Source organism: Bombina bombina, chromosome 5, assembly GCF_027579735.1.
Source record: "Bombina bombina isolate aBomBom1 chromosome 5, aBomBom1.pri, whole genome shotgun sequence".
NCBI lineage: Eukaryota > Metazoa > Chordata > Amphibia > Anura > Bombinatoridae > Bombina > Bombina bombina.
This window is the reverse complement of record NC_069503.1, coordinates 999,755,184-999,772,195: the sequence shown is the minus strand read 5'-3', so window position 1 is coordinate 999,772,195 and position 17,012 is coordinate 999,755,184. Positions and strand designations below refer to the sequence as shown.

General features: G+C 40.7%; 1 protein-coding gene across 1 annotated transcript in view; it reads right to left on the bottom strand.

The window, feature by feature from the left end:
* Positions 1-15,809: 15,809 nt before the first annotated feature.
* The window catches only part of MTDH (metadherin), a 41,627-nt gene continuing 40,424 nt past the window's right edge, over positions 15,810-17,012 (bottom strand). Inside the window, exon 10 of the mRNA XM_053715232.1 lies at positions 15,810-15,992. Within this exon, the coding sequence (XP_053571207.1) occupies positions 15,864-15,992 (129 nt within the window). The 3' untranslated portion in view covers positions 15,810-15,863. The remainder of the gene's footprint in view (positions 15,993-17,012) is intronic.

The window sequence follows — 17,012 nt, the reverse complement described above, 5'->3', positions numbered from 1 at the left end:
GAAGACGCATCCGCTGACCAAGATTTCAACCAAAGCGCTCTGCGCGCCACAATAGCAAACCCAGAATTTTTCGCCGCTAACCTAGCCAATTGCAAAGTGGCGTCTAGGGTGAAAGAATTAGCCAATTTGAGAGCACGGATTCTGTCCATAATCTCCTCATAAGGAGGAGAATCACTATCGATCGCCTTTTCTAGCTCATCGAACCAGAAACACGCGGCTGTAGTGACAGGGACAATGCATGAAATTGGTTGTAGAAGGTAACCTTGCTGAACAAACATCTTTTTAAGCAAACCTTCTAATTTTTTATCCATAGGATCTTTGAAAGCACAACTATCTTCTATGGGTATAGTGGTGCGTTTGTTTAAAGTAGAAACCGCCCCCTCGACCTTGGGGACTGTCTGCCATAAGTCCTTTCTGGGGTCGACCATAGGAAACAATTTCTTCTGTTATGTGTGATCAGTCCACGGGTCATCATTACTTCTGGGATATAACTCCTCCCCAACAGGAAATGCAAGAGGATTCACCCAGCAGAGCTGCATATAGCTCCTCCCCTCTACGTCACTCCCAGTCATTCTCTTGCACCCAACAACTAGATAGGATGTGTGAGAGGACTATGGTGATTATACTTAGTTTTTATAACTTCAATCAAAAGTTTGTTATTTTACAATAGCACCGGAGCGTGTTATTGCCTCTCTGGCAGAGTTTGAAGAAGAATCTACCAGAGTTTTTACTATGATTTTAACCGGAGTAGTTAAGATCATATTGCTGTTTCTCGGCCATCTGAGGGAGGTAAAAGCTTCAGATCAGGGGACAGCGGGCAGATGAATCTGCATTGAGGTATGTAGCAGTTTTTATTTTCTGAATGGAATTGATGAGAAAATCCTGCCATACCGTTATAATGACATGTATGTATACTCTACACTTCAGTATTCTGGGGATGGTATTTCACCGGAATTACTCTGTTAAAAGTACATTAAACCTTTTAATAGGTATTTATTATGTTAAACGTTTTTGCTGGAATGTAGAATCGTTTGCATTTTCTGAGGTACTGAGTGAATAAATATTTGGGCATTATTTTTCCACTTGGCAGTTGCTTGTTTTAATTGTGACAGTTTCGTTTCTCTCTCACTGCTGTGTGTGAGGGGGAGGGGCCGTTTTTGGCGCTCTTTGCTACGCATCAAAAAATTCCAGTCAGTTACTCTTGTATTTCCTGCATGATCCGGTTCATCTCTAACAGAACTCAGGGGTCTTCAAACTTCTTTGGAGGGAGGTAGATTCTCTCAGCAGAGCTGTGAGACTTATATATTGACTGTGATTAAAAACGTTGCTCTGTAATTTTTATGTTTCAAATTTAATTATTGTTACTTTACTAATGGGAACAAACCTTTGCTAAAAGTTGTGTTGTTTTTAAGGATTGATGCTATAACTGTTTTTCAGTTCATTATTTCAACTGTCATTTAATCGTTTAGGGCTTCTTTGAGGCACAGTACGTTTTTGTTAAATAAGATTGTAACCAAGTTGCAAGTTTATTGCTAGTGTGTTAAACATGTCTGATTCAGAGGAAGATATCTGTGTCATTTGTTCCAATGCCAAGGTGGAGCCCAATAGAAATTTATGTACTAACTGTATTGATGCTACTTTAAATAAAAGCCAATCTGTACAAATTGAACAAATTTCACCAAACAGCGAGGGGAGAGTTATGCCGACTAACTCGCCTCACGTGTCAGTACCTGCATCTCCCGCCCGGGAGGTGCGTGATATTATGGCGCCTAGTACATCTGGGCGGCCATTACAGATAACATTACAAGATATGGCTACTGTTATGTCTGAAGTTTTGGCTAAATTACCAGAACTAAGAGGCAAGCGTGATCACTCTGGGGTGAGAACAGAGTGCGCTGATAATACTAGGGCCATGTCTGATACTGCGTCACAGCTTGCAGAACATGAGGACGGAGAGCTTCATTCTGTGGGTGATGGTTCTGATCCAAACAGATTGGATTCAGATATTTCAAATTTTAAATTTAAATTGGAGAACCTCCGTGTATTACTAGGGGAGGTTTTAGCGGCTCTTAATGATTGTAACACTGTTGCAATACCAGAAAAATTGTGTAGGTTGGATAAATACTTTGCGGTACCGGCGAGTACTGACGTTTTTCCTATACCTAAGAGACTAACTGAAATTGTTACTAAGGAGTGGGATAGACCCGGTGTGCCGTTCTCACCCCCTCCAATATTTAGAAAGATGTTTCCAATAGACGCCACCACACGGGACTTATGGCAAACGGTCCCTAAGGTGGAGGGAGCAGTTTCTACTTTAGCTAAGCGTACCACTATCCCGGTGGAGGATAGCTGTGCTTTTTCAGATCCAATGGATAAAAAATTAGAGGGTTACCTTAAGAAAATGTTTGTTCAACAAGGTTTTATATTGCAACCCCTTGCATGCATCGCGCCGATTACGGCTGCGGCAGCATTTTGGATTGAGTCTCTGGAAGAGAACCTTAGTTCAGCTACGCTGGACGACATTACGGACAGGCTTAGAGTCCTTAAACTAGCTAATTCATTCATTTCGGAGGCCGTAGTACATTTAACCAAACTTACGGCTAAGAACTCAGGATTCGCCATTCAGGCACGTAGGGCGCTGTGGCTAAAATCCTGGTCAGCTGATGTAACTTCTAAGTCCAAATTACTTAATATACCTTTCAAGGGGCAAACTTTATTTGGGCCCGGTTTGAAAGAAATTATCGCTGACATTACAGGAGGTAAGGGCCACGCCCTGCCTCAAGACAAAGCCAAAGCTAAGGCTAGACAGTCTAATTTTCGTCCCTTTCGGAATTTCAAAGCAGGAGCAGCATCAACTTCCACTGCACCAAAACAGGAAGGAGCTGTTGCTCGTTACAGACAAGGCTGGAAATCTAACCAGTCCTGGAACAAGGGCAAGCAGGCCAGGAAACCTGCTGCTGCCCCAAAGACAGCATGAACCGAGGGCCCCCGATCCGGGACCGGATCTAGTGGGGGGCAGACTCTCTCTCTTCGCCCAGGCTTGGGCAAGAGATGTTCAGGATCCCTGGGCGCTAGAGATCATATCTCAGGGATACCTTCTAGACTTCAAATTCTCTCCCCCAAGAGGGAGATTTCATCTGTCAAGGTTGTCAACAAACCAGATAAAGAAAGAAGCGTTTCTACGCTGTGTACAAGATCTGTTATTAATGGGAGTGATCCATCCGGTTCCGCGGTCGGAACAAGGACAAGGGTTTTACTCAAACCTGTTTGTGGTTCCCAAAAAAGAGGGAACTTTCAGGCCAATCTTGGATTTAAAGATCCTAAACAAATTCCTAAGAGTTCCATCGTTCAAAATGGAAACTATTCGGACAATCTTACCCATGATCCAAAAGGGTCAGTACATGACCACAGTGGATTTAAAGGATGCTTACCTTCACATACCGATTCACAAAGATCATTACCGGTATCTAAGGTTTGCCTTCTTAGACAGGCATTACCAGTTTGTAGCTCTTCCATTCGGATTGGCTACGGCTCCAAGAATCTTCACAAAGGTTCTGGGTGCTCTTCTGGCGGTACTAAGACCGCGAGGAATTTCGGTAGCTCCGTACCTAGACGACATTCTGATACAAGCTTCAAGCTTTCAAACTGCCAAGTCTCATACAGAGTTAGTTCTGGCATTTCTAAGGTCGCATGGATGGAAAGTGAACGAAAAGAAGAGTTCTCTTTTTCCTCTCACAAGAGTTCCATTCTTGGGGACTCTTATAGATTCTGTAGAAATGAAGATTTATCTGACAGAAGACAGATTAACAAAGCTTCTAAATGCATGCCGTGTCCTTCATTCCATTCAACTCCCGTCAGTAGCTCAATGCATGGAGGTGATCGGCTTAATGGTAGCAGCAATGGACATAGTACCCTTTGCACGTCTACATCTCAGACCGCTGCAATTGTGCATGCTGAGTCAGTGGAATGGGGATTACTCAGACTTGTCCCCTACTCTGAATCTGGATCAAGAGACCAGAAACTCTCTTCTATGGTGGCTTTCTCGGCCACATCTGTCCAGGGGGATGCCATTCAGCAGGCCGGACTGGACAATTGTAACAACAGACGCCAGCCTACTAGGTTGGGGCGCTGTCTGGAATTCTCTGAAGGCTCAGGGACAATGGAATCAGGAGGAAAGTCTCCTGCCAATAAACATTCTGGAATTAAGAGCAGTTCTCCATGCCCTTCTGGCTTGGCCCCAGTTAAAAACTCGGGGGTTCATCAGGTTTCAGTCGGACAACATCACGACTGTAGCTTACATCAACCATCAAGGAGGGACAAGAAGCTCCCTAGCAATGATGGAAGTATCAAAGATAATTCGCTGGGCAGAGTCTCACTCTTGCCACCTGTCAGCAATCCACATCCCGGGAGTGGAGAACTGGGAGGCGGATTTCTTGAGTCGCCAGACTTTTCATCCGGGGGAGTGGGAACTTCATCCGGAGGTCTTTGCCCAAATACTTCGACGTTGGGGCAAACCAGAGATAGATCTCATGGCGTCTCGCCAGAACGCCAAACTTCCTCGCTACGGGTCCAGATCCAGGGATCCGGGAGCGGTTCTGATAGATGCCTTGACAGCACCTTGGAACTTCGGGATGGCTTATGTGTTTCCACCCTTCCCGCTGCTTCCTCGATTGATTGCCAAAATCAAACAGGAGAGAGCATCAGTGATTCTAATAGCGCCTGCATGGCCACGCAGGACTTGGTATGCAGATCTAGTGGACATGTCATCCTGTCCGCCTTGGTCTCTACCTCTAAGACAGGACCTTCTGATACAGGGTCCATTCAAACATCAAAATCTAACTTCTCTGAAGCTGACTGCTTGGAAATTGAACGCTTGATTTTATCAAAACGTGGTTTTTCTGAGTCGGTTATTGATACCCTGATACAGGCTAGGAAGCCTGTTACCAGAAGGATTTACCATAAGATATGGCGTAAATACCTATACTGGTGCGAATCCAAAGGTTACTCCTGGAGTAAGGTTAGGATTCCTAGGATATTGTCCTTTCTACAAGAAGGTTTAGAAAAGGGTTTATCGGCTAGCTCATTAAAGGGACAGATCTCAGCTCTGTCCATCTTGTTACACAGGCGTCTGTCAGAAAATCCAGACGTCCAGGCCTTTTGTCAGGCTTTAGCTAGGATCAAGCCTGTGTTTAAAACTGTTGCTCCGCCATGGAGTTTAAACTTAGTTCTTAACGTTTTACAGGGTGTTCCGTTTGAACCCCTTCATTCCATTGATATAAAATTGTTATCTTGGAAAGTTCTGTTTTTAATGGCTATTTCCTCGGCTCGAAGAGTCTCTGAGTTATCAGCCTTACATTGTGATTCTCCTTATCTGATTTTTCACTCAGACAAGGTAGTTCTGCGTACTAAACCTGGGTTCTTACCTAAGGTAGTCACTAACAGGAATATCAATCAAGAGATTGTTGTTCCATCCTTGTGTCCAAATCCTTCTTCAAAGAAGGAACGTCTTCTACACAATCTGGATGTAGTTCGTGCCCTCAAGTTCTACTTGCAGGCAACTAAGGATTTTCGACAAACGTCTTACCTGTTTGTCGTGTACTCTGGTCAGAGGAGAGGTCATAAGGCTTCGGCTACCTCTCTCTCCTTCTGGCTTCGTAGCATAATTCGTTTAGCCTATGAGACTGCTGGACAGCAGCCTCCTGAAAGAATTACAGCTCATTCTACTAGAGCTGTGGCTTCCACTTGGGCCTTTAAGAATGAGGCCTCTGTTGAACAGATTTGCAAGGCTGCAACTTGGTCTTCGCTTCATACTTTTTCCAAATTTTACAAATTTGACACTTTTGCTTCTTCGGAGGCTATTTTTGGGAGAAAGGTTCTTCAGGCAGTGGTTCCTTCTGTATAATGAGCCTGCCTATCCCTCCCGTCATCCGTGTACTTTTGCTTTGGTATTGGTATCCCAGAAGTAATGATGACCCGTGGACTGATCACACATAACAGAAGAAAACATAATTTATGCTTACCTGATAAATTCCTTTCTTCTGTTGTGTGATCAGTCCACGGCCCGCCCTGTTTTAAGGCAGGTAAATATCTTTTAAATTATACTCCAGTCACCACTTCACCCTTGGTTTCTCCTTTCTCGTTGATTCTTGGTCGAATGACTGGGAGTGAGGTAGAGGGGAGGAGCTATATGCAGCTCTGCTGGGTGAATCCTCTTGCATTTCCTGTTGGGGAGGAGTTATATCCCAGAAGTAATGATGACCCGTGGACTGATCACACAACAGAAGAAAGGAATTTATCAGGTAAGCATAAATTATGTTTTTTTAAATATGGGGGGAGGGACGAAAGGTATACCGGGCCTTTCCCATTCTTTATTTACAATGTCCGCCACCCGCTTGGGTATAGGAAAAGCTTCTGGGGGCCCCGGGACCTCTAGGAACGTGTCCATTTTACATAGTTTCTCTGGGATGATCAAATTTTCACAATCATCCAGAGTGGATAACACCTCCTTAAGCAGAGCGCGGAGATGTTCCAACTTAAATTTAAATGTAATCACATCGGGTTCAGCTTGTTGAGAAATTTTCCCTGAATCTGAAATTTCTCCCTCAGACAAAACCTCCCTGGCCCCCTCAGACTGGTGTAGGGGCATATCAGAACCATTATCATCAGCGTCCTCATGCTCTTCAGTATCTAAAACAGAGCAGTCGCGCTTACGCTGATAAGTGGGCATTTTGGCTAAAATGTTTTTGATAGAATTATCCATTACAGCCGTTAATTGTTGCATAGTAAGGAGTATTGGCGCGCTAGATGTACTAGGGGCCTCCTGAGTGGGCAAGACTGGTGTAGACGAAGGAGGGAATGATGCAGTACCATGCTTACTCCCCTCACTTGAGGAATCATCTTGGGCATCATTTTCAGTGTCACATAAATCACATCTATTTAAATGAGAAGGAACCTTGGCTTCCCCACATTCAGAACACAGTCTATCTGGTAGTTCAGACATGTTAAACAGGCATAAACTTGATAACAAAGTACAAAAAACGTTTTAAAATAAAACCGTTACTGTCACTTTAAATTTTAAACTGAACACACTTTATTACTGCAATTGCGAAAAAGTATGAAGGAATTGTTCAAAATTCACCAAAATTTCACCACAGTGTCTTAAAGCCTTAAAAGTATTGCACACCAAATTTGGAAGCTTTAACCCTTAAAATAACGGAACCGGAGCCGTTTTTATCTTTAACCCCTTTACAGTCCCTGGTATCTGCTTTGCTGAGACCCAACCAAGCCCAAAGGGGAATACGATACCAAATGACGCCTTCAGAAAGTCTTTTCTATGTATCAGAGCTCCTCACACATGCGACTGCATGTCATGCTTCTCAAAAACAAGTGCGCAATACCGGCGCGAAAATGAGGCTCTGCCTATGATTAGGGAAAGCCCCTAGAGAATAAGGTGTCTAAAACAGTGCCTGCCGATATTATTTTACAAAAATACCCAGATTAAATGATTCCTCAAGGCTAAATATGTTTATATATGAATCGATTTAGCCCAGAAAATGTCTACAGTCTTAATAAGCCCTTGTGAAGCCCTTATTTACTGTCTGTAATAAAAATGGCTTACCGGATCCCATAGGGAAAATGACAGCTTCCAGCATTACATCGTCTTGTTAGAATGTGTCATACCTCAAGCAGCAAAAGTCTGCTCACTGTTCCCCCAACTGAAGTTAATTCCTCTCAACAGTCCTGTGTGGAACAGCCATGGATTTTAGTAACGGTTGCTAAAATCATTTTCCTCTTACAAACAGAAATCTTCATCTCTTTTCTGTTTCAGAGTAAATAGTACATACCAGCACTATTTTAAAATAACAAACTCTTGATTGAATAATAAAAACTACAGTTAAACACTAAAAAACTCTAAGCCATCTCCGTGGAGATGTTGCCTGTACAACGGCAAAGAGAATGACTGGGGTAGGCGGAGCCTAGGAGGGATCATGTGACCAGCTTTGCTGGGCTCTTTGCCATTTCCTGTTGGGGAAGAGAATATCCCACAAGTAAGGATGACGCCGTGGACCGGACACACCTATGTTGGAGAAATCCAGATTATTGGTCTATGTTTTTATGGGGGTATTTGTTGTTTACCTCCCAGTATTGTGTACTATACGTTGTGCAGATTTAACACGATATCAATTTGTATTAGGATTATGCCGATTATTAGGTTATGTTACTCTGAGGGTATTTAGCGTATATTCACTGGTGCTTGGTGCCAACAATATCAGGTATTTCAATGCTATGGATATGTTGTACTGGTATCAGCAAATGTACTGCTGTTAGTTAGAACTTTAGTACGATTAGCCTTTTAAGTTTAATAATGCATTCTTTCATTCACCATTCGTACTCCAATGCCCAAGAGCTACACAAAGTCAGCCACTATTAGTTAAATCCCATTTGTATAACTTGCTGTAATCGTAAGATATGCTACCGTTAGCTTAGTATTTATAATTAGCTCAGTATTTTTATTTATGTGGCGGTCCACCTTACATTCACACACTTGGCTTGCTAGCCGTTATATAATGCTTAAATGTGGACTAGTCACTATATTAGTTTTCTAGTGAGCTAAACTGTATTAATTTCCTCAAAAACATAATACACCTAATTTACACCTTTTAACTTATAACTAGGCAGTGCGCCTTACGTAATTGTAACGCTAAGGTTTCAGAGGTGTAGCTAAATTCTATGTCCTTATTTCAACATTAGCTGATAAAAAAGTTTGGCTTAAAGCCTAACAACATATACAAAGCCCTAACATGTTAGGCTTTCTCAAAGGGCCAAGTGTGTGAATGTAAGGTGGACCGCCACATAAATAAAAATACTGAGCTAATTATAAATACTAAGCTAACGGTAGCATATCTTACGATTACAGCAAGTTATACAAATGGGATTTAACTAATAGTGGCTGACTTTGTGTAGCTCTTGGGCATTGGAGTACGAATGGTGAATGAAAGAATGCATTATTAAACTTAAAAGGCTAATCGTACTAAAGTTCTAACTAACAGCAGTACATTTGCTGATACCAGTACAAGATATCCATAGCATTGAAATACCTGATATTGTTGGCACCAAGCACCAGTGAATATACGCTAAATACCCTCAGAGTAACATAACCTAATAATCGGCATAATCCTAATACAAATTGATATCGTGTTAAATCTGCACAACGTATAGTACACAATACTGGGAGGTAAACAACAAATACCCCCATAAAAACAGACCAATAATCTGGATATAATTCACATTGTGTGGACTTGTATAACGCTATGTTCTCATAGCAACATTTGTATTAACGTTGAAAACTGCATACAGCCTTATAATAGCTGAATATTTATGCTAAATAACGAAAAATACATACTTTATACCATTAGGGCATACCTTTCAATTTTGAAAATTCAATAGGTTATTATATCTGTATTAAGTACTTAGCCAAACTAACCCTTCGTAAGGGGAGGTATACAACCTGATCACGATAGCAACTATATGTCCAGAAATTATTACAATAACCAGTGCTATGTATTAATAAATATCACTGCTTTAGCAGCATTAACATTAAAGAACCCAAAGCACATGCCCAAGAAGCATATACAATTACATTTATAGGCACTACACTGCAAAATAAGTCTATTTTCAAAAGATTTTTGTGTCCATGAATAACTATAATATCTGAACCAGGAAATAGTACCATTATTTTTACAAGCATTATATGTTACATATAACAGCAGTTATAACTAGGAGACATTTAGGGAACCAGGAATACCCCTAACCAAAAGCCTGAAGATAACTTTTCTTACAGATAGCTACGTTTAGCATCCAAATCCTCTTGATATTTTCCTCTTCAACATTCAGTGTTTTTAATACATATATGTTTATGTTTGTTTTGTGGAATCTTTTTTAACTAATCTAATAAAGGTTATATTTTAATTTTTACGGCACAGACCGTCCCCCCTTCTGGCACCAAAGGTTCTAAATTTAAAGCCACATCACCATGAGATGTGAGTGCTAATAAGTGTACACGCTTCAATCTTTGTATTGAATCAACCCCTCTTTTGCAGTCCAAAAAAGTACACAGCACCTAACTAATATTATAGCAAGGTGAAATACCTGCTCCAATTCATTATAGAGCATCTCAAGTACACCGGATAGTAGTGCTATTTAGTTTCTCTCTTTCCTTTCGTTTGAAATTTTCATTTCTATAGAATCTATTAGAGTCGCTAGGAAGGAAACCCTTGTGAGAGGAGATAGAGAACTCTTTTCTTCGTTCACTTTCCACCCATGCGACCTCAGAAATGCCAGAACTATCTCTGTATGAGACTTGGCAATTTGAAAGCTTGACGCCTGTATCAGGATGTCGTCTAGATAAGGAGCCACCGCTATGCCTCGCGGTCTTAGAACCGCCAGAAGAGAGCCCAGAACCTTTGTGAAAATTCTTGGGGCTGTAGCCAACCCGAAGGGAAGAGCTACAAATTGGTAATGCCTGTCTAGAAAGGCAAATCTCAGGAACCGATGATGATTCTTGTGAATCGGAATGTGAAGGTAGGCATCCTTTAAGTCCACTGTGGTCATGTACTGACCCTCTTGGATCAAGGGTAAAATGGTTCGAATAGTTTCCATCTTGAATGACGGAACTCTGAGGAATTTGTTTAGGATCTTTAGATCCAAAATTGGTCTGAAGGTTCCCTCTTTTTTGGGGAACCACAAACAGATTTGAATAAAACCCCTGTCCTTGTTCCGTCCGCGGAACTGGATGGATCACTCCCATTACAAGGAGGTCTTGTACGCAGCTTAGGAATGCCTCTTTCTTTATCTGGTTTGCAGATAATCTTGAAAGGTGAAATCTCCCTTGTGGAGGAGAAGCTTTGAAGTCCAGAAGATATCCCTGAGATATGATCTCCAACGCCCAGGGGCCGCTCCTTCATGCTGTCTTAGAGGCAGCAGCAGGCTTTCGGGCCTGCTTGCCCTTGTTCCAGGACTGGTTAGGTTTCCATGCCTGCTTGGATTGCGCAAAAGTTCCCTCTTGTTTTTAAGCAGAGGAAGTTGATGCTGCACCTGCCTTGAAACTTCTAAAGGCACGAAAATAAGACTGTTTGGCCCTTGATTTGGCCCTGTCCTGAGGAAGGGTATGACCCTTACCTCCAGTAATGTCAGCAATAATTTCTTTCAAACCAGGCCCGAATAAGGTCTGCCCCTTGAAAGGAATGTTGAGCAATTTAGACTTTGAAGTCACATCAGCTGACCAGGATTTAAGCCATAGCGCCCTACGCGCCTGGATGGCGAATCCGCAATTCTTAGCCGTTAGTTTAGTCAAATGAACAATGGCATCAGAAACAAATGAGTTAGCTAGCTTAAGTGTTCTAAGCTTGTCAATAATTTCAGTCAATGGAGCTGTACGGATGGCCTCTTCCAGGGCCTCAAACCAGAACGCCGCTGCAGCAGTGACTGGCGCAATGCATGCAAGGGGCTGTAAAATAAAACCTTGAATAAACATTTTCTTAAGGTAACCCTCTAATTTCTTATCCATTGGATCTGAAAAAGCACAACTGTCCTCAACCGGGATAGTGGTACGCTTTTCTAAAGTAGAAACTGCTCCCTCCACCTTAGGGACTGTCTGCCATAAGTCCTATATTTGGAAACATTTTTCTAAATATAGGAGGTGGGGAAAAGGGCACACCGGGTCTATCCCACTCCTTACTAATAATTTCTGTAAGCCTTTTAGGTATTGGAAAAACCATCAGTACTCACCGGCACTGCATAGTATTTATCCAGCCTACACAATTTCTCTGGCACTGCAATTGTGTCACAGTCATTCAGAGCAGCTAATACCTCCCCAAGCAATACACGGAGGTTCTCAAGCTTAAATGTAAAATTAGAAATCTCTGAATCAGGTCTCCCCGATTCAGAGACGTCACCCACAGACTGAAGCTCTCCGTCCTCAGGTTCTGCATATTGTGACGCAGTATCAGACATGGCTCTTACAGCATCTACGCGCTCTGTATCTCGTCTAACCCCAGAGCTATCGCGCTTGCCTCTCAATTCAGGCAATCTGGATAATACCTCTGACAGGGTATTATTCATGATTGCAGCCATGTCCTGTAAAGTAATCGCTATGGGCAATCCCTGATGTACTTGGCGCCATATTAGCGTGTGTCCCTTGAGCGGGAGGCGAAGGGTCCGACACGTGGGGAGAGTTAGTCGGCATAACTTCCCCCTCGACAGACCCCTCTGGTGACAATTCTTTTATAGATAAAGACTGATCTTTACTGTTTAAGGTGAAATCAATACATTTAGTACACATTCTCCTATGGGGCTCCACCATGGCTTTTAAACATAATGAACAAGTATCCTCCGTTTCAGACATGTTTGTACAGACTAGCAATGAGACTAGCAAGCTTGGAAAACACTTTAAAGCAAGTTAACAAGCAATATAAAAAAAAACGTTACTGTGCCTTTAAGAGAAACAAATTGACAAAATTTGAAATAACAGTGAAAAAAGGCAGTTACAGTAACGAAATTTTTACAGTGTATGTAACAAGTTAGCAGAGCATTGCACCCACTTGCAAATGGATGATTAACCCCTTAATACCAAAAACGGAATAATAAATGACGAAAAAACGTTTTTAAACAGTCAAAACAACTGCCACAGTCTACTGTGGTTGTTACCCTCCTCAAACACGACTTTGAAGCCTTTTGAGCCCTTCAGAGATGTCCTGTATCATGCAGAAGGAAGCTGAGTGTCTCAGTCTGTAATTCTATCTGCGCAGAAAAGCGCCAAAATAGGCCCCTCCCACTCATATTACAACAGTGGAAAGCCTCAGGAAACTGTTTCTAGGCAAAAATCAAGCCAGCCATGTGGAAAAAACTAGGCCCCAATAAGTTTTGTCACCAAACATATATAAAAACGATTAACATGCCAGCAAACGTTTTATATTACACTTTTATAAGAGTATGTATCTCTGTTAATAAGCCTGATACCAGTCGCTATCACTGCATTTAAGGCTTAACTTACATTAATCCGGTATCAGCAGCATTTTTCTAGCAAATTCCATCCCTAGAAATATGTTAACTGCACATACCTTATTGAAGGAAAACCTGCACGCCATTCCCCCTCTGAAGTTACCTCATTCCTCAGAATATGTGAGAACGGCAGTGGATCTTAGTTACTTCTGCTAAGATCATAGAAATCACAGGCAGATTCTTCTTCTAATGCTGCCTGAGATGAAACAGTACACTCCGGTACCATTTAAAAATAAACTTTTGATTGAAGTTAAAAAACTAACTATAATACACCACTCTCCTCTTACTACGTCCATCTTTGTTGAGAGTTGCAAGAGAATGACTGGATATAGCAGTGAGGGGAGGAGCTATATAGCAGCTCTGCTGTGGGTGATCCTCTTGCAACTTCCTGTTGGGAAGGAGAATATCCCACAAGTAATGGATGATCCGTGGACAGGATACACTTAAGAGAAAGTTCATTTTAAGCTTGATTGATGCATGAAATAGATTAAATGATTTATGAAAATGTTCAAGGTTTTTTCTCCTTCAGTCCATATGATGAAAATATCATCTATGTAGCAAAAGTATTTGAAGTGTTTGTGAGGGTGAGTGGCTAGGAATCTCTGTTCTAAGTCAGCCATGAAGAGGTTTGCGTACTGTGGTGCCATTTTCGTTACGTCACTCCTATATAAATTACTGTAATGTATATATCTAGTGGTTTCTGGTAATTTATATAGGAGTGACATAACGATCTCTCCCTTTGCGCTTGTCTTTTATGTTATGTTCAGCTTTTGCCGTGTGTCTATGGTGTCAATTAACTCACAACTCATGTTTGAGCTGTTTGAGTCTTGTTTTTTTATTGATACATGATAGATGGGTTTATTTGACTATCATCCCTCTTTGTCTTACAGGTTCAGTTGCTTTGTTATCATTTATGCTCTTCTGCTCTGCGACATGTAGTTTCATTGCCTGGTGTATTGGATGATTGACTGCTGCGTTCTGATCCGGTATATTTTGATTCCGGGGTAACAGCTACTTAGGGTATATGCGGAGTTGGTTTGGACAGGAGATCCTCCTGTTGTGATATATGTGGGACTGGAGTGGGGTACCCTTTGTGTGTGTATCTTTTATATGTGGATGCGGTTATTACTTTGACACTCTGTATCCGCGCTGTTAGCTTGTTTGGCTGGCGTTACAAAAAAACACACCCCCTGTGGGAGCCAATAAGATCGCCACTGCTTATTTTTAAGAGCCATACGGGTTCACTTCTGACTATTACGCATTTCCTGTTTGGGAGTACGGCGTCTCGCTGAAGAAAGGTAGGTGATGGTGTTACTTTGTCCTTAAATTAGCTATGCTGTGTTATACTCTGTTTGTTTTTTTCCGTATAGTCATGGCATGCATGATTTCTCCTTTTTCTTTTGTGTTACGATTTTAGTGCTATTCAATGTTAACATGACACGATGATTAACCGCTACCCTTATATAAATATTGGTAGGGGCTGTTAAAATTTCGAATAGTCATTGTTTTGTTTCTTATGAACGCATCTTTGGTTATACAACTGGTATTAATGCCAGGTTATATTTAGTGTGAGTGTCAGACTTTTCCTATTGCTGCGTTATATATAATTGATGTTCTACTGCTGCTTAATAGTGTGCTTATGCTCTGGGTTTGCAGTGCCTGTTTATATCTAATATGTATAAGTATTATTGTGGTCAACATGGAAATACAATTTAATTTAGTTGGTATAGACATCTTTATCTATGTGTTTATACAAGGGTCCATAACTCTTGTTTTGTTACCACACGTTGTGGGATTATGCATGCTAGTTTTGGATACAAACAGACTAAGTTTAGTCTGGTGTTTACACCTATGAAGGTGGATGGTTACTAAATTGCATTCTTATTTATACTTTTAAGTTTGTGGTAATTGGCTTTATATTGTAACTTCACTCACATGGTTTGTGTGTTTGTGAATAAGCCCCAATCTGTTTGCTCTATGATACATTACAAATGTCTACACTTTTTATTAGAGGGTGTCAGGCCATTTAGACATTGGTTCCATCATTGGTATGTTTATTAGTGGATTCCTTTTTTTCTGTTTACATATTGATTGGATCATTATCAGATGTTTAGTTATATGTTTGTGCTTATTTTTTCTTTTTTGCTACTATGCTATCAATAGGGTTTATGATTCGTGAGTATACTCAAGCCCAACTGCATAATAATACTTAACATTTGTATTCCACCGTATATATTTCGTCATATGTTTTTGGCATTTGGTTCACTCCTGGGGGATTTACTTATAAAATTGTTTGCATTGTTTCTATGTGATTACACAGCCTCTTTTTCTGGTCTAGAGTTTCACTTAATTCTTGTATGATTTTATTTTAGTTTAATGTAACAATGGTGATGGGTGTATCATTTTGCTTTTACTGATGTATGTAAATTTTGTTTGTGTATCTATACAGGTTTTCTTTTTTTACAGTTTTATTTTGTCTTGAAGAAGGCTCTAAAGAGCCAAAACGTTGACTATGTCTTTGATGACCTGTTGAGATATTGATTAAATGATTATTGTGGTTCTCTAAATGTCCTGAGAGTGACCTTCTTTTCTAAGTTTTATTATATACACACATTATATAGATTAGTATCCATCTATATATTTTCTATATATACATCTCTAATACAGACACTACAAAATCTATCATGGATTGTAATAACAGTTCAACCAAGACAACGGAAGACTAGCATTGCCAGTAATAAAGCCATTAATTATGACTTATCTACAGCTTCCAGTATCCAGTTTATTTGCTTTAGTACAAACACTTATTCCCTCACCTCTTTAGGCTCACTAGGTTTTTCAGCCAGAGCTGAAATAATCCTGACTGGCTGAGGTCGTGCTTGTGGAACATCTTTAAATTCAATCCTTGGCTCCTTATCCATGATCTCTGTATCCTAACAAAACAAACAAATCAGCATTAAAAATGTGCTCTATTTAACCCTTTAAGGACAGAAATGTTTTTCTAGGTTTCCTTCTTCTATATGGCATAGGCAATTTGCTCAGATATATATATATATATATATATATAATATATATATAATATATATATAGATATATATATAAATATAGATATATATAAAGAGAGAGAGAGATATTATATATAGATATAGACAGAGAGATACACACACAAGGGGAAAACAGCGCTCAAACATTCCTTATCTAAAACATAAAACAATAAATAAATAAGTATAAAAGATCAGTAATAAATGTAATTATAAAATCTTATGAATCATGAAGTGCAAAATAATGCAAAATGGTAAATGGGAATCCTCATTTTAGACCCAGGAAGAGGCTTTGCAACGGGTGGAGGAAGCTGAAGCTGCTGTGAAGATTAAAAGCTTTTAGTAAGAGGAGAACATTTTAGAGAAAGATGTTTTGCCAAGAACACAAACACCCCCTTCCTGTGTATAATTCTCAGACCAGTGGCTATTGATGAGGAAACAAAGCAGAGCTATTCTGAAACAGAAGGACGTGTATTCATTTAGCAATAGGCATCAGAAAGCTAAATTCAGCAACACTTTGACTCAGCTTTGCATTCAAGACTCTCTAATACGCAAGTGGAAAAAGTTACATGACCAAAGCTGGGTGGCTGCTCATAAGCATAGTGACTGTATGACCTTGAGGAGGCAAAATTAAAGCTACATACTCCATGAGGTGGACGGCATATTTGAATATCCTGGGAGGAAACAACTGGATGTGAATTCTCTCGTTACTACATACTCCAAAAGGTGGATGAGATCATTAAGACATTCCTCGCCACACCGGACTTACCTGTACCAGTACCTGAGTACCCCTTTCAGTGCGGCTACTTACCTCATTAGATTGAGATAAATTCTGGTAAGGGGATTCACATTACAAGAGAATATTTGAGTAACGCTTGTGCAGCAGAATGGATAGAGCAGAAATCTGACCCT